We start from the raw sequence: 20940 nt of genomic DNA, 5'->3' as shown, positions 1-20940 counted from the left end.
GGAACGGAGTGTAGGAGGAGGGAAATGTCATCTACTCTGTTGCCCCTATGACTCCATCCAATAGCTTGAGAGTGGTCCGAGTGGGGGTCCCCAGATATGCGTTCTGGGGTCTGTCCTTTCTTGGCTTCCAAAGCATGTCCCAAATCGTCCTGCCTATCGCCCTATCCAAGTGCAGCCAATGTTTGTCCGATTCCCTCAGGGACCACTTGGTAATCACCTGCAATTGTGCTGCCTTATAGTAAAGTAGAGAAAGTCAAGCAGGGCCACCCCTCCCTCTTCAGTCGTCTTATGAGGGTGAAGGGTAAATGCTCCCTCCCATTCTGCCAGATATAACGAGTAATTAAAGTTCATAGTTTGGGGAGGAAGTCTCACTCTAGGTCTATGGGGAGTGCCGGGAACAGGTAAGGTACTTTCGGGAGAACCATCATTTTAACCACATGATTGCGGCCCAGCCACAAGATATATAAGGGCTTTCATCGTTTAAGGTCTTGTTGCAACTGGAGTAGTAAGCAGGATAATTTGCCCTATATAACCCCTTGAGGTTGGCTGTGATCTTGATGCGTAGATGTGTAAGACTGTGTTTAGCCCACTGGAAGGGGGAAGCCTTGACCAGTGAGGTCATCTCCCCCTCTGGGAGAGTAAGATTTAACATGAAGGACTTGGACAGATTGACTCGGAAGCCTGCCACCCTCTCAAATATTCAAAGTTCTTCCTTGAGGGTGAGAAGAGAAGACTGGGGTGATGTAAGTGTCAGCAAAACGTCATTTGCAAACAGAGATGTCTTTTGTTCATTGGAACCAAACCAGATCCCCTGTATCTCCTGTTTTGCTTGGATTCGGGCTGCCAGAGGTTCAATGCAGAGAGCTAGCAGTAACTGAGACAGTGGGCACCCCTGTCTCGTCCCCCTCCCCAAGGGGATTTCAGATTAGCTGACTCCGTTAACCATCACCCTGGGTTGTCGTTGGGTGTAGTGTCCTCTAATCATTGTAATAAAGGCTTCGCAGAACCCGAAGCACCGTAGTGTATGAAAAAGAAAGGGCCAATCCATCTTAGCGAATATTTTTTCCACATCGAACTCCAACAATATTGCTGGGATTCGGTGTCTCAACACCTTTTTGATCAAATGAAGTACCTGTCGAACATTATCATGGGTTTGTCTGCCTTTTATGAAGCCTGATTAGTGTGGGTGGATGAGTTCCAGCATCATGTCTTCTAATATAGTTGCCAGAATCCTAGAATACAGTTTGGCATCCAGGTTTAGCAATGCTATCTGCTGATCAGAAGAACAGGGTTGCAAGTTTTTCCCTGCTTTTGGTATCACCGTGATCAGGACTTCATACATTGACAGGGTAACAGCTGTGCCGGCGGCTATAGAGTTAATACGGTGGGTAAGGTGCAGTGTAATCTCTGGCGCAAATCTCTATATATAAAAACGAATGTATGTCTGTTTGTCCTTTATGCATTACTACACCATTCATCCGATCGCCATGAAACTTTGGGAAGTGTTTGAGTACATTCCCGCGAAGGTTTCTGGTATATGCATTACTACGCCATTCATCCGATCGCCATGAAACTTTGGGAAGTTGTTGAGTACTTTGGGGTGTTTTTGAGTACACTCCCGAGAAGGTTTTTGGCATAAAATCTTTTAAATATCGCCCCCCCAGGGCCCTCATAATCTTTCGAATACTGATGTACACACCAGACGGAAAAACAAAAAATCGTGTATCCACAAGCACTCCAATAAATAAATAAATAGAATTAAAATGACACTTTGAAATGTTTTCCATATTAAAATGAATAAGTTTCAATAAAAATGACACAATGTAAATTGAATGTTATCATGACGAGTTTCCTTGAATTTCCTTTCTTCGGAGATCGCAGCATCGCGCGACGGGTAAGCTAGTGTTCTATAAAAATGAGCTGTCAAGCCGTCGAGCCCTGGAGATTTATGAGGTTTCACCGTTGTAATTGCTAGCCCCACTTCTGCATCAGTAATAGGTGCTCCCAGGAGAGCATTCTGGGTAGGTGTGACTTGTGGTAGATCAATCCAGTCAAAGTAGGCTATCGGGCTGTGCTATCTGCGGTGTTGGCTCGGTATAGCTCACCGTAAAACGCTCCAAATAACCTGGCTGTACCCATGTCCGAGGTTTTGATATTTCCCCCGCTTCATAGATCCCCCCTATGTATTCCTTTTCTCTTCTCCCTCAGCTGCCTCATGAGATGTGCCCCAACTGTATTCATGTGTTCGCGAAGCAGACATGAGAATAGGAGTTCTGCTCCGTTGATATAGATTGCATTAATTTTCCCTTTTAGTGCAGTCAGTTTAAGTTGAAGGATGTGTAAGGATGTTAATTTATTTGCTCGTACACTTCTCTGAGCTCTGGCTCAAGGGCTGTCCGCTCCTTTGCCCTTTACTTGGTTAAGGTGAAATTTGCGTTCCAGGCATTTACCCCTGAATACCGCCTTGAAGTAATCCAAGTTATTCGAGGGAGTGGTGTCCTGTGGCAGATTCAATAGGAAATATTATTTGATTGCTGTTCATAAGCCTTCACGTAATAGCAGATCACAAGTTAGGTAGGTGGGGAAGAACCACCTTGAAGATCCGGGTGCGTGGATCCTCCAGGTAAGACAGACTGATACCGGGGCATGATCTGAGATTGTGATCGGGTGGATCTTTACTGCTTTGAAGGCACTCAAGAGGCCTTGACTGTGAAATACGTAGTGTAGGCGGTTGTATGTCTGGTGTACATGGGAAAAGAAGGAGAAGTCCTTTGTGGTGGGGTAAAGAGTTCTCCAGGCATCTCTGAGCTCCATTTTCTGAATGGTCTGTTTAGCACCTTTTCGGAAACTTCTAGTGGGGGCGCGATAAGAGTGGGTATTATCAAGGGTGGAGTGTGATGTAAGATTAATGTCTCCCATGAGTACCACCGGACCCTCTGCAAACCCTCCCACCATTTTTAACAAAGTGGTGACAAAAACAAGTTGGCCAGTGTTTGGAGCATATGCTGATACAAATGTGCATATTTTCCCCTTAATCTGCCCTTTACCATAACCACTCTTCCCTCTTTATCTGTCTTGTCTCCCCCTGGGTGAAATTCCGTGGCGGCATAGAACAGCAGCGCAACCCCTTTCTCTTTTGTTTCCGAAGAGGCTTTATAAACCAGAGGGTAACTTCTGTGCTTCAACCTGTGGTCATCTAATCTTTTAAGATGTGTCTCTAGCAGCATCACAACATCAAACTGGTGATCTGTCAAGTATTTCCAGACCTTCTGGTGCTTAAGTTCAGCCCTTTCACATTCCAGGAGACTACAGTAACCATTTTAACCTATTAAGGGATTTCAGGGGGCGTCTTGGTCAGAGCCCCGCTGCAAAGGCTAAATGATAGCAGCAGTATGTTGAAGCACTGCTCCTTGCATCCACAGTATGTGAGGCCGAACAGTGCCACTGACCCCCATGGACCTCACATGGTCCAGTATGTCTCCACTGGCCCGAGATCAGGTGTAATCCATCCCTCTCAGGTGTCCCGCGGCAAGGTGCTCTTTTCCAAGTCTTCACTCTGTAACAGGGCCAGTTGTAGTTGGGCACAGAGGTCCTGCATCTTGCCATGAGCTTCTATTGTGCATTTGTCGAGCCCTTGAGATTGGGGCTCTACCTCAAGTAACCTGGTGCCAATGGAGTCCACATCCTGTTGGATGGAGGCCATGCAGTTGGTGAGGTCTGCTTTAAACTGATCCATGGAGACGGTCATGTCCATCCTGAGTTTCATGCGTAGTTCAGTTTTGAACTCTCTCAAAGAAGCCAGTAGGTCTCTCTTAGTAAGCTCCAGATCTTTCCTCATTTCCCTGGGTATCCTTCTTCTCTGCAGGGCCAAAGTAACTGGACACTCTATTTATAGAGTTCTTTTTCGGTGGTATAACAGCAGCTAGACGCTCCACAGCATGCGACAGGCCGTACTTGCCGCCTTTTCCCTTGGCTCTGAGTACGCGAGCTGGGCGCCTTCCCGACTCCCCTAGGGAGGTGCCGTTCCCAATGTGCATTAAGGATTTCTATCACCGGCCCCAGTTAAACCCTCCCCGTGATAAGGTCAGGCAGGGTGAAGCTTTAACTTTGGCGCTACCGCGCTGAGTTCGTCCCGCTGTCTCCCTGATTACAGGCCTCGAGATGCTCCGTTGTGTCAACATAGGTGTTCATTCGGGGAGCCCTACTGCAGGCCCCCCTTCTGCACACTGCCGCTGCCTCACGGGACTGCCATTTTGGAGTCAGGCAAGGCTGTCTCCTACTTCATGTGGCGAAGAGTTCGGCCATGGGCTCCCACCGCGTAAGTCCGAGGGTGCTTGTGGTCAAGCCGATGCCTCCCACTCACCATTTCACGTTTCTCGTGGCATCGGGACTCCATTTCCTCTTAACTGTGGTTGAAAGTGCTCCTGCTCGTGGGTGCCACCAGCGGGTGACTGCAGGATTGGGTAATTTGCTTCCTCCTGGGATGCTCAGTTCCTCTGCTGGCTTCGTTATAGCACTGGTATTGCTGGGACGGCTGGGATGGCCCCGCGGGCTATCTCCCTGCCGAGTTTGTGTTTGAGTCCTGTGCCGCATCTTAGTTGGTGTCGAACTTTCCTTCCAGCGCCTTCTGTCCACCGTATACCTCCACAAGTGGGGGCAGAAATCTCCTTCTGGCCTCGCCCTAGGCCGATTGGCCACTGATGCTGTGTGCTGCTGTGTAACTGTGCTTCATAATGCGCTTAGAAAAGCATCATGGCAGCAGAGCCGGTGTGGATCACGTCCACCCGGCTATCTTGCTTGGCCACGCCTCCTCCATCCTGTCTCATTTTAATCATCAAAGAAAATAAAGACGTTTTGGAACACATGGAATTTGGAACTAGACTTTTGTGAGATTTGATTCAAATTGATCTTGCTGTCGCACCTTTGGAGCAACAGGTGGGTTGGTGTGGTGCACGTAATAGTATCATATTGATTATTAATAACTTGGGACAAATGGGAACATGCGGTGTCTTGAGATGCTCGCTGCTCTGATCTGTTGATTGATGGTATAGGGTCGAGTTATGGTTCAATACAACACAGTTATCAAAGTGGAATTAAAGATGAGAATTTCCAGCCAGGGTTTAACATTTTTCTAAAGAGACAACACTATAATACAATCTCATTATTAAATAAATGTACCATAAAGCGATGATCAAATAGTAAATGCATACACTGACTAATAAAAACAATAATGACAAATAATACAATGATAATGAGATAAAGTGATGAAGACTGTTTGTGATCAATAGATGAGCATGACCACTGGAACAATACTGAAAATGAGAAACCCAAAACAACACCATACAATCACGGTAAAACAGCATGTTTCACAAGTCAAACTGAAATCTTTGCATCCGTTATGCAAACCATTGCCATTTGCTATCCTAGTGTAACACCCAAAACCAATAAAATAAAAATGACTTATTGGCAAATCAAACAGAAATGTTACAGTAATCGTGCACAAGATACAGTTTGAGAAAGTGGTTTAAAGTGTATGGGAGGATACATCAATCTCTTGGTTTAAGGTTAGATAGTGTTGGCCTCTTTAACATATGGACACTTCGTGACTTGGGGTTTTGTAAACTTTGGATCAGCAGCTCCACTCATAGGAAGGCCAAACGTAATGATGAAGTAGGGCAAACCATAGTTTGAGCCAAGGGTCAATGAACAGTGTGTGAGCCCAGCAAAACAAAGAACATACACTAGGTCCACATAGTTCTTTTCAGTCTTGCTATATATTGCATACAGACCAACTGGGTGTTGAATCTCAGTAACGCAGGAGGGTCTGAAAATCAACAAAAACAATCAAAGTACATGAAGGGGGTGCTTGCAATGCATAATCAATAATGAGCCCACACTCAATTCCTTCAGTAGGTTCTTGAATGAGATCTCCTCCAGTCTCTGATGAGGAGTAGAGAAGGATTCTGGGGTGCTGTGTCCAAATCTCTTAACTCATGGAACCAGCTAGGAGTGTCTGTCAACTAGTTTGTATTTTATCAGTAGTATCTTCTTGAAGCTAAACATATGCTATGTTTTTGTTACAGAGTGAATTATGGGTGTGTCTTTTTCACTTTGCAGAATCTGCCGTCCATATATATCCGTGAGTGGCTCCTTCTGTCAGGTTCACGGTCTCTATTGGCGGTGTCCTGCTTCCTACAACCTTGTTGGGGGCGCACATTTTCTGTAATTGTCCCTTCTCTTTTGAATACTGTCTTGTTTTATCTGCGTAAGATGTCCATCTATAGAAATCTCAGAAAATTATTTAGAATTTACCTATTTTGCTTACTCTTTTCTCTGTGACTGATAGTTGTCAGTTCTAGTGCTATTATGCCCTAAAGCAAACATTAGTGCTTTAAAAAGTCTTTCATTCAATTAGTTCATTATGCACATAGGTGTGGCCGGCAGCAGGGCAGGCTATCAGAACTGCAACAGGGTCGTACACTGAGGTTTTTTTTTTTAAACCAAGGGAAAAGGAAGCACCTTGCTCCACATTTTGAAAGCACTGCAGCTGACTGCATGTAGCTCTGTCTCCGAGGGACAGTTCCTTCAGCTGAACTGGAGCTGAAGCGTATATTTCCAGTCTTGAAAGTTGTGCTGCAGCTCACTTCCATTCACTTCCCATCCATCCTTAAGTTTGTAAAGTTAACCAACTAGGCTGGGCAGGGGTTCCCTCCTTAGAGGACCTTAGGGAGGGAACCTCTTTCCCTCTCCTATGCTGGCCTCTGCTTATATGCAACTGGCCATGTGCAGCCTCAAGGGGCCTGTTCTGGCAGTAAACCTTTTGCACTCCCTTCAGTCAAGGACTGTTGACAAAGGAATGGGAAAAGGAAGGTATGTCTGTTCTTGTTCTCGGTGCAAAACATCCGCTGTCGAAATATCGAAATATCATTCTCATATATATATATATATATAAAGATGTTTGCGATAATCTGAGGGTCATCTTGACAACAGGTACACTGCTAGTGATTGTAATAAATATCCTGTGCACACAAGTTCCCCACCGCAAAACCTATAATGCTACTTCCAGCCAGGGCGTTTGCAGGTGGATGAAGGGTGTGCTATTCACAGTGGCAGCTGGCATGTACCGAGGGTGGTGAGACAGGCACTAAATAAATAAATAAATAAATAAAATAGACTTACCTTCCTGGCTTGCAGAGCGACGTCCTCCTCACTCGAGTGTCTTCTCGAAACTCCGGACCCAGGAAACTGCACTACTCAATCCTGGCACTTCTCTCACAGCATGAGAGCAGCACCATGATTGGAGGGAGCAGCCTTACTCACTGGAGGTCTGCGCTTTCTCTAAACCTGCTGTCTAACACAGCTAGGTTAGAAAAGTTAAAATGTGCATGTCTGGTGCGCCGACGCAAGACGGCCGGCCAAAGAGACATGCTCATTTTAAACTTTGGCGCAAAGCTCCCTGCTGCTGCCACTCAGCAGCAATGGCCCCATCGTTCCTAACACTTAATTCGGGATGGGTTGCTGAAAAATAAAATGGTAATAAATAAACTTTATTACTATTTTATTTTTCAGCTGTGGGGCGGCGCTCCTCTAATCAAATGGAGGAGCTGGTCCTGGCTATTCCCTCAGGACTACTGGATGTGGGGACCAGTAGAGCATCTTCACAATCTAAGGGCACACCAAGGATGTTTCTGAAAAACGCCAGCTCGTCAGTTTCATGGGTTCCTCAGTATCGCAACCCCACACACTATTACCAGAAACCAAAAATACGGTGGACCCTTTATGCATAAAGGAAAAATTATGAGAATGTTATGTTTGATTGTAAAGAGCAGAGGCCCTCCACATTGGTCCTTGTTTCAGATAGTTGTGCCATCGCCCAATAGTCCCCCATCCTTGGATATCTAATTATTAGGTAAGTACTTGAATGTAATGATGCCGGGACCCACATTACTTCTTCCCACTTATACTCTCTTTCACAGTAGACATTATGGGCCTGATTACGAGTCTGTCGGTCCTTGGGCTGCCAGACTCGTGAGGGGGCGACAGTGGCGGTCTCCCGGCCACCCTATTACGATTCAGGTGGTCGGACCACCACAGCTGCCAGGGAACCGCCGTTACCTTGTGGTGTTGCGGCGGTCAGGAGGCCGTAATATGCTTGGCGGGACTGCCATGGTCCAGCCAAGCATATTACGAGTTTCCTCTCTGCTGGAGGTGTTAGGGAGGCTCCTCCACCATGAATACTGTGGTATGGAGAAAACAAAGGGGGCACTGCAAGGATATTCACAATCTTTGAAGCACTCGTGTCTTATACAGCATTTAATACAACAATGTGGGAAAAAAAAAGAATAGTATATTGGGCTTTTGTTTCTTCTTTAATATCACATGGTCTTCCACTCCCTTAAGCCAACGCGTTTCGTCGTGATACGGTATGACCCTATGACTTCCTCAGGGCTGGAAGTAATACAAATATCAGGGTTGTAGTATATAATACATGAACAATAACATTTTTTGGTGATGCAAGCCCACATCAATCCTAACCCAGTGCAAAAGGGCAAGTCAAAGCAAAATTCGTGATCCAACATAAGTACAAATGCATAAAATTGACTCAACATATTCTTAACTAATTGCAAAATATACTCAATGTCTATACTTCACTTATTATTTCCTCTGTTACATGACATACATTATAAGCTATTCAAAAGGCATCCATAATAAAACAAGAATATTGGCTAATACTCTCATAATGTGGTACATATTATAATAAAATAACATCTAGTTCCCCATGTTATCGTGTTATGCGAGTCATATCTATACCACTAATCGGACCCTGGTGCTGTGGGCTTGAATACTTTTGTTCAATCTCTGATTGAGTTTTGGGGAATTAGGGTGTTTTTCCCTCCTTTGGATGCACCGTAGGACAATTAAAATTGCTTATTTTGTTTACTAAAATTGGTGTGAATACTATATGAGCGCCTATATACCCTCCACACCCGACTTAGGGGCACTGCAAGGCTCCTTGTGCCTCCTCAGCATGTGGATGCACACAGGGGGCACTTCATGTGCTACCCCGTGTGCATGCACACCAGTTCCTGCACAGCCTGGACTTTTCAGTCCAAGCCGTGCAGGAACTGTTTTGCCATTCCCACTGCAGTGCCTACTTTCAGGGCACTGTCGTAGGAACATTAAAAAAAAGCGCGCCAGACAAGAGGAAACTCCTAATCTGGCGGGCGGTCTTATCACGGATTTTGTGGTGCGGTAGTGGTGCGGACCCGGCGCCTCACCGCCTAAGTCGCAATAAGGCCCAAAGTGTATTTACAGCCAGTAAGTATAGAGCTGGCATGATTTTGCATAATGATACAAGGTACAATTAATCCTTCCTAACGTAACATCTAAGCAAATTGTTACCACTGACATTAGTGTTGTCTAAATAGAATATATTACATTAATAGTTAAGAGGCAGCTTAAAGGAGTGTACACACAGGGACATTCTAGCTTTCTTATCTCTGCAACTCTCATATGCCATTCTTGTCCCTTTATATACTTTAGTGTCAATAAGATTTGCTCATTCTTGTTTTGTGATAGTCACAGCTCATGAAATGTATATTATAAATGATGCCACCAGTTTCTATAAGCAATGAGAGCAGAATGTTTTTCTCAGCTATAAAGCTTCTTCATCTTACAGGGGGATACCTGGACGAGCATCGCTCTGGATTTCCTTCCTTCAGTGGGATAGCTCGCCTTACTTGGTTAGTTGACCTGTTTGGAGACCTCACAGTGACCTCGGCCACTAGAGAGAAACAGGAGGAGAATAAGTATTTTAAAATGACTGCACATTTGCAGACTGCAAACAAAAGGTTAGTAGCATAAAGATGGCAATGAGTCTGTAAAATAGCTGGTGGTTTTTGGTGTTAAAGATAAATGTTAATATATACATAAATGTACAGAACTAAACCGCTGACACTTCATTTGTATTCATAGCAACATTTCCTCTTGAACATTCTTCAGTCTGTACGGAAGCTAATGTAATCAACTAGGTGACAACTAATTATGTCTTTCTAAATATAAAACATGAAGAGGTGATGGGTGAAATTGCAGCCCAATATTTTGTTACCCACTGTGCCCCTCCGTTATTGGGGACAGCATACGCAATTTAGTCTAGGACCTGCTCCAGTAGGTATAGTTCCGACCAATCACCAAATCATGTCTCCTCTGAACACCAACACATGTATCCCTAGAATGATTTCTGCCTTGTTGGGCCTCTTCAGTAAGATGCAGTTTGGATCATATAGCTCAGCGAGTGCTGAATTCTGTAGGGCCATACTCTTTGCATTTAGGGTGTAACAGACCTGCCAACCTGCAGAAATGTTTAATTGTGTGAGAAATAGATGGGACTTTGTGCCAAGCACAGCCTGAGGCACTTTAAATTCACTGCCCCTCCCTCCAATACCTAACAAACAAAAATGTTCTGTTGCTTATGTTCTGAGTAGATTTCACACACAGTAATGGACATAGGCTGCACAGAGCCCACAAACTATTAGCTGGAAACCTGCAGTCTACAGGGGTCTTCAGCTATTTGTGTACATACAGTGTGAAATCAGCTCCTCACCGGGGGACCTTGTGAAGGGAGCCGATATCGTGTGACACATGGTGGCAATGCGTGAGTTGAAAGGTCTGACATAACAGTAAAGCAACAAAGGGGATGGGAGTAGTGCTTATAAAATTCTCAGCTGCTGGAAATCACTACATTCCAGTTCATAATCTTTTGCCTGCTACACCACTTCTTTTTGGGAGCAGCCTCATGCAGATTTGTCATTTAAAGCACACACATGCACAGAAGCTCTCAAATTTGTCATTGGCAAGATTAGATACCATACAAATAGCAGATAAATCTTTGTTGCAAATGGATTCCCTCCGATTTATTCCACAATCATTTTTCTCTTTTGATGACCTGGTTCTTGGCTAGTCTCACTCATGATAAATTCATGCTGATTGCACTAAGTTTGTTAACCAGCAGTGTCAGACTTTCAAGATGAGGCCACTGTGGCGCAGCTGGGGTGAAAGGCACTGGGCTATTTACAGATGTGCATAAGCTTGTGCGCAGGGGCGGTGGGTGAGATTTTAAAGTGGTGGGGCGCAAACTAATTAGCATACAGCACGTTGCGAGCGAGCGCAGCGAGCGAGCCCGAACCCCAAACGGGGGGTTTTGGGGGATAACCCCCCCCAAACAATTTTGAAAAAAAGAAGAAAAATCGTGCATTTTCAAGCAAATTTGAGAAAGCAGGAAGGTTAATAAAGCAATTGTGAAAGTGCAGTTATTACATTAATAGATGGCATAACTTAGGTAGCTGCTTATTCAGTATTACCACAGATCTTCATACATTCTGTCCTATTATGCTCAGGTGCTGAATTCAGACTATAAGACTTTCATGGAAATCTCAGCTCTAAGAGTAGAAGAAGTTACACAGCAGTGTAATGGTTGCCAGGTTCGTTCCGCAGGAGCGTCAGGAACTTGAAGAAAAGTCCACAGTCTTCCCCTACGGCCTTCCGACTCTATTAGACTCTAGAGTAACGAATGGCACGCAAGGGGAAAACAGGGAAACAAAACAAGGAAAGGCGGGGGAAGAAAAACAGTCTTACAATATACTGAATATTAGACTCTAGAGTAACGAATGGCAAGCAAGGGGAAAACAGGGAAACAAAACAAGGAAAGGCGGGGAAAGAAAAACAGTCTTACAATATACTGAATATAAAAGAGGCAGCGCAATGCGCTGTTACCGTGATTCTGGTTGAGCTGAGCTTTGTACACACTTCACATAGGTCCACGCAAGTACCAAAACATAAATGGTATGAAGGTTTTCGCAATTTGCCAAGGGGAAAGGTTTGATAGGCAACACAAGCAACGAATCGTTCACCCTGCGGGAGACAGGTCCGGCCAGTGAACAAAGGTGAGCAAATCTGCGTAGTCTCCAAATAGAACAAACACTACAAAACTTTTAAAGACAGAGATAACAATGCATTTCTTACCTCAATCAGAATTTTTTGTATTCAACCAACAAGTAGCAGCATTCACTTTTAATGTTTAATGGTTTATGTAGCTTGGAAAGGGAGTGTGTCAGCATATATACAAAAACCACACACAGCATGCTAGCCAACACGTGAGAAGGCCACTCAACATTCATTAAGCAAATCCATGAATGTTCTTCGTCCAACATGCACCACACACAGCAAAGTACCCCTTCATCCTTTACATTTAGTTGTTGGCTTGGCTGATGGCTCGAGCTGCAGGAAGTAAGACAGGTAACAGGAAAGTTGAATTGACAAGGATGGTGATAACTTACTCACCATGCAGGAGTAGGAGCACATGGAGTCTTATTGTGGGAGTAAGTGCACAGTTTTCTTTCATAAATGCAAGATGTTCAATTTTCACATGAATTGTAAGTGAGCGGGAATGCCCTTTGCAATGCAACCCATGTACTAATAGGTTACAAAATAGTACAATCACAGAGTGTCGCAAGATTACCTGCTATTAATGAGGCACATCGAAACCCCTTATGATTGATGGCAAATACAGGCTTCAGTGAAGCACACTTTAACTTTGACCAGATAGCTAGTTAATTAATTACAACAACATTTTACAGATTTCCCAACACCAGCTGAACCTTACTGGGAATGCAAAAGGATGGAATGCTCATGATAGCATGAAAATGTAGACATTGTCACCCTGCGGCAGTATGGGCCGATCTCCCTAAACTAGTCAAGAAACACTGGTCCTGTTGACCAAAGGATCATGGCAATAGCGGTCTCCAAGGAAGCAATTCCATCAGTGTAGCTCGACCATGGGTTTGCATCGAAGGCTACTCTGGGGATGTTAGAGGGGGCTTTCTGTGCGATTGCTGGCATGTCTCAGATACTTGGGCGGAGAGGCAAGTGCCCAGACTCCAGCAACAAAGGTGAGTGCAAGATCCCCAACTAGATGTTCCATGATGAGTAGTGAGTGAGAGCATGCACAGCTGGCCATTGACCCCTGGCCATCTGGGTGAATTTTAGCCAGTCCTGTGTTTTTAGTCCACAGCTCTTGGCATACGAGCACATGTAGGCCAGTGGTTGTAATGGGGCATGAGAAGCGTCAAGCACTTAATTCCCATGCAGTTAATGTGCCCAGCACGTGGACTGGTGATTATGATGGACAGCATGGAGTTTCACTAGTTGCAGCTTGTTTGTTTTAAAATACAGGGACAAAGGTAACCAGTATCAAGGGTCCTAATGCAAGGAAGGAAGTGGCCTCCCTGGCTACTGTTTAAACAGTGAAATGCGGCAATTATCAGGGTTCAGTGGGCCTGCCTTAGCCTATGAGCAGCTTCGGCATCACATCATTTCATGTCTTTTTGTGTGGAACCGGGAAGCGCCTCACTTTAGCATCTAAGAACGTATTGTTCCAATACAAAATCTGTAAAGCCCTGAAAATTCACAAGCTACCCAAACCATAATTTGTTCTTTCTATCAGGCACTTGCAGTGATTGCATTGCACACATGGCAATTCCTAATTACCTCTTGATTGACATCATGTATAACATGAAGGACACGTTTTCTCATCAACCCGATAAGGGGAAAGTGCAGACAGCCGTTGTGAACTTCATGGAGCCGTTTCGAATTTTTAATGTCGATTTTTAATGTTTATAGTCTTTGACATGCACCTGTCCGAGACTACAAATAAAGAAGAGCTATATTTCAATCGAACTTAAAGGAATAGTCACCTGTTTTAAGCTAGGACGTTAGCTTTAAATGCCACATTTCTTCCGTGTTTTGTAAATTAAATCTATGTACAGCCATTCCCTCAGAAATGACAACGATCACACTTTTTGAAGACAGACACTTTACTTTTCAAACAACATTGCGTCATTTGCAGGCGCAGCCATCAATAACATACACATTACTATTGTGCAAACATTTTGATAATATTATGCTAGATGCTATCATTATTAACGATTCCCGTCCCTGCAAGATGTAGCCTTACGGCTAGAGCGGTGGACCTCGGACCTGGGAAACTTTCTCGGCAACCACGCTGCACATCCTGTGATTCTGGGCAACTACCAAACAAAAAACATTTATAATGAATGTGTTCATCTGAACCGAAACTGGTGTTCATGTAAAGCGCTCTGATACCCCATGCCTTGGGTCTAGTTCACGCTAGATAAAACTAAAAAAATAGGCGCAGTCAAAAACGGATGGTATTCAGTTCTTCGCTGTGGGAATTGGCTTCAACCATAACCTGCAGCCAGCACTTCCAAGCGCTGCAGCTGGAGCATGAGAGCGAGGGAAGTAGGAAACAGAATTACCTCAGAGTAAAGAGGGTTCAGTAACGAAGGAAGGTGAGGACGAGTTTGCACAGCACCCCCCCTGCACCAAGACTGCTTCAGGGAGCAGCAGCGTGAACATGCTACGCGAGCTCAATCGGACCAGAACATCGATGTGCCTTGTTCAAAATGCTTTTGGGCTGCCCTTTCTTGAAATGCCGTTTCTGTGGCTGATTTGGGGGGGCTGCGGCATGCTGCCTCAGTCACAGACATGTTTCAGAAGACGGTTCCTTGAGATGTGATGAAAGACTGGGAGTAGGTCATATATTACCGAGGGAGGGAAATGGCATTGTCTCCAGAGCTGTCATTGCGTTACGATTTGCAGCTGTGGGAAAAAATCGTCCCAAAATCATTTTGCATTTTTCTCTGCCTGTGGTACAGGGAATGGAGTTGCGTTTTTCTCTGCCTGTGCAACAGTGAATGGAGCAAACAGGGGGGCTTATTTACACGCCCTTTGCACCACAGGTATGCCACTTTTTTCCACATTCAAAGAGACGCCCCTTGGCCTTTACTTTAACACATTACCGAAGGTCCTGCGCCGAGGACAATTGTGGATAACAAGGTTACAGCTGCCTTCTGGTAAAAATGTATGGAGCAAATTCACTTTTCTCAATTTTTCAATTTTGAAAGGCATTTCGATAGAAAGTCTATTAACCCCAATTCTTATTCTAGTGACATAGAAAATAGGGCAATACCAGCTTGCGTCATTTTGTACAAGGATTGACATTATTGACATTGGTTTGTAGAGCACAAGGAAGGAAAACAATTTTAAGCAGAACTATAACCCTGCCCCAGCCCGAGCAGCCTTTCAGAGGCACTGGCATGAGGGCAGTTTATATCATGCAAAGGTCTGTCGGACCTTCTGTAAGCAGTGACTTGTCAGATCCGCTGCCCCAGCTCTACGGTCCTCAAGTAAATCTACTGATGCCCTCCCGGCCTTCCAGAGCTACTGACTGAGGCTCTGAGGGGAACCAATCAACTGTCCACACTCCAGCCCTAGTACTGACGCTCCAGAGACAGTCTACTGCCCAGCCCGTGCTCTAACGTCTGCCACTATATCTGCTGATCCCACCCCGCCCTACCGGCCTTCCAGGGGCACTTGTTAGCCACTCTACTGGCCTATCCCCTGCTCTTATTAGCCACTCTACTGGCCTATCCCCTGCTCTTGTTAGCCGCTCTACTGCCCGCCCTGCTCTCCAGTATGCCAATAAACCTGCTGATCCTACCCAGTCCTACTGGCCTCGAAGAAGTGGCGGCCCGAGGGTGCCCCCTGCAGGCCTGTGCTCCCTGTCGCCGGCCCTTTGCCCGCAGCCTGCCGCAGGTCCCGTGTGAGTGGCCCCTCCACCTGCACCGTGTGCTGCCGAGGCAGCAGCCAGGAGGCCGGTTTATTAGCCGGAGAAGCCTGGCTGAGTTGAGGGGTCCCGGAGGAGGATGAGATAAAAGGGGCAGCCCTGTCATGCACAAGGAATTAGAGTGAGAGGCCCTCGCAGGAAGAAGAGTGCGGCCCACCCATGAGCGGGGGAGCCCAGCCTGCCATGCTGACTCAGCCCCACATCACATAGCACTTCCTAAATTTGTCTCTCGAGTTCCCGAATCACTGGCAATTTCCTCCTCCATAAAACATACCCAGAAATTACTGGTCAGCCTGCGCCGCCCCCGCCTCCTTCCACCCTGCCAGCCTGCCTGCAGCAGCGGGTTCCCACTCACGCAGAGGAGCGGAGCGGCCTAGCTCTGGCCGGCGATGCTGAATGTGATTGCAACACCCTTTCTCGTGCATTGTGAATACCCAGGGGTTCGTGACCAATCAGAGGGAGGAGACCGAAGGGCATGCCCTTAACATGGCCTGGGAGCTCCCTGGTGCCCTGGGCATCCGTATGCATATGTAGGTCTGAATGTTTGTAATCGGGAGGGCTAGAGTCATGCAGGGTACGGCAGGCAGGCCTACACGAAAACCAACAAAACCACTAGTACTAACCACAGCTCGAGTGACGTGAGTGACGGTCTGAGTGACGGCCGGTCCACGACCACGACGAACAACTCACTCAGTGGTGCTGTGCTGTGTCAGAGAGAGACTGAGTCCGTCAGAGAAGAGTCAGTGAGTGACGGTCTGCTGGCTGCTGCCTGGCCCTGCTGCACGCACGAGGAGACAGAGAGGGAGCCCCCGCCCTACAGCCGCACAACTAGGAAACGTCACGGCGCGCACCGGCGCACGTCCCCGAATGAATCATGGCCAATCAGTCCACCCACCCACGCGCCAGCATCCAATGATGGATTGCCTGTATTTCGGCGAGGTGGACCAGCCAATCCTGGCGCTGCATAAGCGCCAGGATCGGCTAGGGGGTCACACAGTCTCCTCGCCCTGGCGCCTTCATAAAGGACGGGGCCCAGCCAAAGACACACCCCCCTGCCCCTGGCCCCTTCGGTCCCCTACTTGACGAAGTTGACGGCTAATTTAGGTAAAGCGCATGCGCGGGCAAGTTTCCTCCTGAATTCCTCATGCGCAGTCCAGACTGTGTGACACTGTGATGTAATGTTGTTGTAACGTAACCCAGCCCCACCCCCTGTGCACTCCCTCTTCCATCGGGTCTGTCCCGGTCAGAACACCCGATTGAAGCGCCGCTGTATTTTTATGCTGTATTTATTTAGGTGCTCTCTAGACTCTCTCTGCTGCAGCCGCAGGTGCGTCCACCAGGCTTAGTGGGGCTACGCCCCTACGCCCCAATGGACGCACCGCTGCTGCTTGTGTGCATGAGTGCGGCCTGCACGTGTATGACTAACATCATGCGCAGTCGAGTAATTGGGCATAGGCAGCTTGTCGCAGAAGGGACTCTGCAAGGATTGGTTCTAACCTGGGTTTGGCCTTATAGTACTGGGATTCATAGTATAGGGTTGTTGAACTTACGGGAAAATTTGTAGTATTTCATTGTAATGTTCATATAGATGAATTCGCCCTAAAGTGCGGTCTCACTCCATTTTTTTAAATTTTTTGGGGAGTTTTATATAGCGCGAACTAGACCCGAACCGAATCAGGTATCAGAGCGCTTTACTTAGCACAAGTTACTTTTTTTTTTTTTTTTTTACATGAGAACACACTTTCATTTTTAGGCACGGGGAGATTAAGTGATTTGCCCAGAATCACAGGAGGTTTTGGCGTCGTTACCGAGACTCGAACCCAGATCCCCAGGTCTGAGGTCGAGCGCCTTAGCCATTAGGCCAGCTCCTCTCCCCTCATCTGGCCCTACACAGTCCAGCAAGGTGTCAAATTGGCGTAAAACATACATGCAGAGCTAGAACTTCCAGTTTTCAACACACTACAACCACTTCTCATGGGACTTCAGGATTTATCATATATTTCTGGCTCTGCTCATAATCAGATATCAGGCCGTTGTCCCCCCTGTTGGGCCAAATTATTCAGCTCCAAAGCAGAGGGAACAAAGGCCTTACCCACACAGCAGTTATCTGTGATTGGCTCTTTTCCTGGGAGTGGAATGGGGTGTGTGGGAAATCAGTATCTGAAAATTAGCTTGTCACATTGCACCTGGGCTGGTGCAGCCCAGGCTCACTAGAACAAATTGGAGGGCCAGACCTCTGGAGCCAAAAAAGTAGGAGCTCGCATTTCAAATGTTGCTTAGAAGGAACAGGAAGTGATGCCATCTAGGGCGGAGCTGTGGCACACAGAGGAGCTCTCTTAAGAGAAAACGTGAAGTTACCATGACATCTAGAACTTTCCATCCCCACTTAGAGACCAAAACTCAAAAATACCATGGTGCTGGCTCCTTTATGCGTCCTGAGGACCATTTGGGGGAAAGACATGGAGCTCACTGCCTCCCACCCAGACCCCCACATGTGCTCTGGAAGACAGCAAGACATTTCTGGCACTTGGGGAATATCTGCAGGAGGGTGTTCTGCTTGCTGGTTGAAAACGGGCTTTGCATGATGCTCCTCTCCGAGCACAAGAGGAGCTTCAGGAGCCGGGCAGAGGAGAAGGCTTGTGTAGGGAGCCTGAAAATTCAGCTCCTGACTAGGACTGGCTACCAGGAGCAAAACAAGCCGTAGATGATCAAAATTGGCAATACAGGATTAGAGTAATGTACAATTGAAAATGTAACCTTTAAAGTTAGAAAAGCGAGGGAGTCTGTGTCGCTGTGAGGTATTTTGCAGTATTACCAGTATTTCATCATTTTCCTGTAGAGTGTAGCGCCCCCTTTCTGAGCCAACATTCAGCCCTGGAAACTCCATCTTCCAAGGCCCACCACAATGAAACCACAAGGCTGGGCTGCCCCTGGAGCTCGTGCCTGGGGTGGCAGATGCACCCTGCTTTACACATCTGCTCCAGCGGCAGGAGCTAAGGTGGAGTGGCTCCTGCCATGGCATGAGCAAAAGGAGGATGCGGACTCCTGTGCATCACAGGAGCTGTTTGTGGGAAGCTGCTGGGGTCGCAAGGGCCTAGGGGCTGGCAGAGTTTGTGGGTGACAACAACAACAGGAGAGATGTCCGGTCAAACAAGAAGAAATAGGTGTGTGTCCTATGCTAGAAACTAAAGAAAACTAGGAGTCATACAGCAACCAAAAGGATAACACCTAGCTGAGAACCTCCCATCAGCCCACACTTCTGGCGCAGCATCATCATGTGGGATTGGGTGGTGGATCCAAACAACGCCCACCCCATCAAATGATGGTGCGGAGTTGGATACCAAAGGTGAACTCTACCCAAGGTGTTTCTCAATTGGTGCTGATGGGGTGCAGTGCTATAGTGTAGAGATGTGAGTGAGAGTTAAAAATGACTACCAAGACAAAAATTAAGTTTAATCAGGATTGTCTAGGTGCCAAGGTTAAAAATAACGCCTGATAGTCTGAAAGTATAACTAAACTGTGGCGTTGTGCAGGGAGGTCAACATGTTTCAGCCGAGCGGAAAACACTGTCCGGCTTTCTTCAGGACCAAAAAGATGAAAAAGCTACTGCAATAATGTGAACCAGTGAGAATAGTGTGGATGTGTATTAATAAAATTCATATCATCCTACCAGGAACTTGGATCCCCAATGTATTCTGGTGGAGATAAATATGTTATCCTTTCCTATCAAAAAATTCGAAAAAAGGAAAAGAAAATACACAATTACATAATATATATAAAGTTGCTTGTATATATCCCTGTGATCATAAAGAAGCAGCACAGAACACACACCAACGGAGAGGAAATCCACTCCGCTAAACAAAAGTATATTTAACTTATGTTTTATTCAATCCACTTGATTAAAGTAATTTTGTAGAATAAAATACTCACCCAGCTTTTTGTGGGGAATAGCCTCATCTCACCCAGCAACAGCTCGGGAATATGAGGCCCCGCTCTATTATGTAAAATAAGATGGACATGATCAATACATCTTGTTATTGTGCCCAGCATAATCGCTAAACAATCTTTATATTAAACTAAACCTAGTGGTTTGCTATGGACACCTGTCACTCGACCATAGAGGCTGAAAAACTACAGAGACTAGTCAATGATGCAGAATACTCTGTACCATAAATGAAAGAAAAAGAGGGTAAAAATGAGCTGTTAACCAAATGACCTCTAGCATGTATTTAGTATACTACAAAAACCCTATTTGAAGTGAAGAGGATAATATGCCAAAAGGGGTTGTAGTCATAAATCCCAAAGTATCAAAGCCCCTGAACGATCATTTAACGGGGTTAAGGGGCTCAATACTCTTTAAACAGGAGTCTTACAGTAAAGTAGCCCCGGACCTACCTATCCGTCGGTACCCCTCTCTGGCGTCCGAGAGGAAGTGGAGGTGACGGTCAGGCACGCTGTCACGCTATTTATACTGGAATGAATTGGTTAATTGGTTTCAATCAGTGCCTGATTTTCGCATTACGCCCGTCACTGCGGGTGCGCAATAGTAGTGCTGTTGGTCAGTGGACGCGTGCGCTGTAAGGTATACATAGATAGCGCAAGCGCATCAGAGCGCGTTCAGAATGGTTTGAAACCCCGAAGAGTTACTGATCCTTGGCGCATGCGCGGTATCGCTAACTTGATAAACGCATGCGCTGTGAGGGTTACATGAGCAGCGCAGGCGCATCATGGTGGAAAGCATACTCGTAATAGTTTGAGGACCTAAGAGAGTTACTGATCCTCAATGCATGCGCGATCTTGCTGTCTCGCTAGAATGAACTGCGCATGCGCTCTGATGAGGACTATAGCGGTACAAAAGGGGGTGGTGATGGACGGAGCATCTGAACCAATCAAACACTCACACCCAATCAAAAGATCTGGGTTTGATCCATCACCGTTCTTTAGCCCACTCTGCCACCCCAGTTCAGATATGGCTATATGGAAATCAGTCTGACCCTGTGCCTCATGGGAACAGTCCAGCCCGAACTGCCAAGCCATGCCTTCCCTGGACCGGAAACAAGCTTCCGAGGACCGGTTTCTGGCATTCCAGCCGTCTTCAGCCCGGCTTGCTTGAATCCAGTGGCAAAGTGAGCAAGGGACTCACGTCTGAGCATACCCTGCCACACTTATGGCGACCAAAGCGGTACAAAAGGGGGTGGTGATGGACGGAGCATCTGAACCAATCAAACACTCACACC

General features: G+C 46.3%; 1 protein-coding gene across 2 annotated transcripts in view; it reads left to right on the top strand.

Moving 5' to 3' along the window:
• The window catches only part of BLVRA (biliverdin reductase A), a 220091-nt gene that overhangs the window by 163421 nt on the left and 35730 nt on the right, over window positions 1–20940 (top strand). For both annotated transcript variants that reach the window (XM_078688188.1, XM_078688189.1), the window contains one exon: window positions 9680–9851. In XM_078688188.1, the coding sequence (XP_078544314.1) occupies window positions 9680–9851 (172 nt within the window). The remainder of the gene's footprint in view (window positions 1–9679; window positions 9852–20940) is intronic.

Source organism: Lissotriton helveticus, chromosome 4_1 (assembly GCF_964261635.1).
Source record: "Lissotriton helveticus chromosome 4_1, aLisHel1.1, whole genome shotgun sequence".
NCBI classification, from domain to species: domain Eukaryota; kingdom Metazoa; phylum Chordata; class Amphibia; order Caudata; family Salamandridae; genus Lissotriton; species Lissotriton helveticus.
This window is presented reverse-complemented; position numbering and strand designations above follow the sequence as displayed.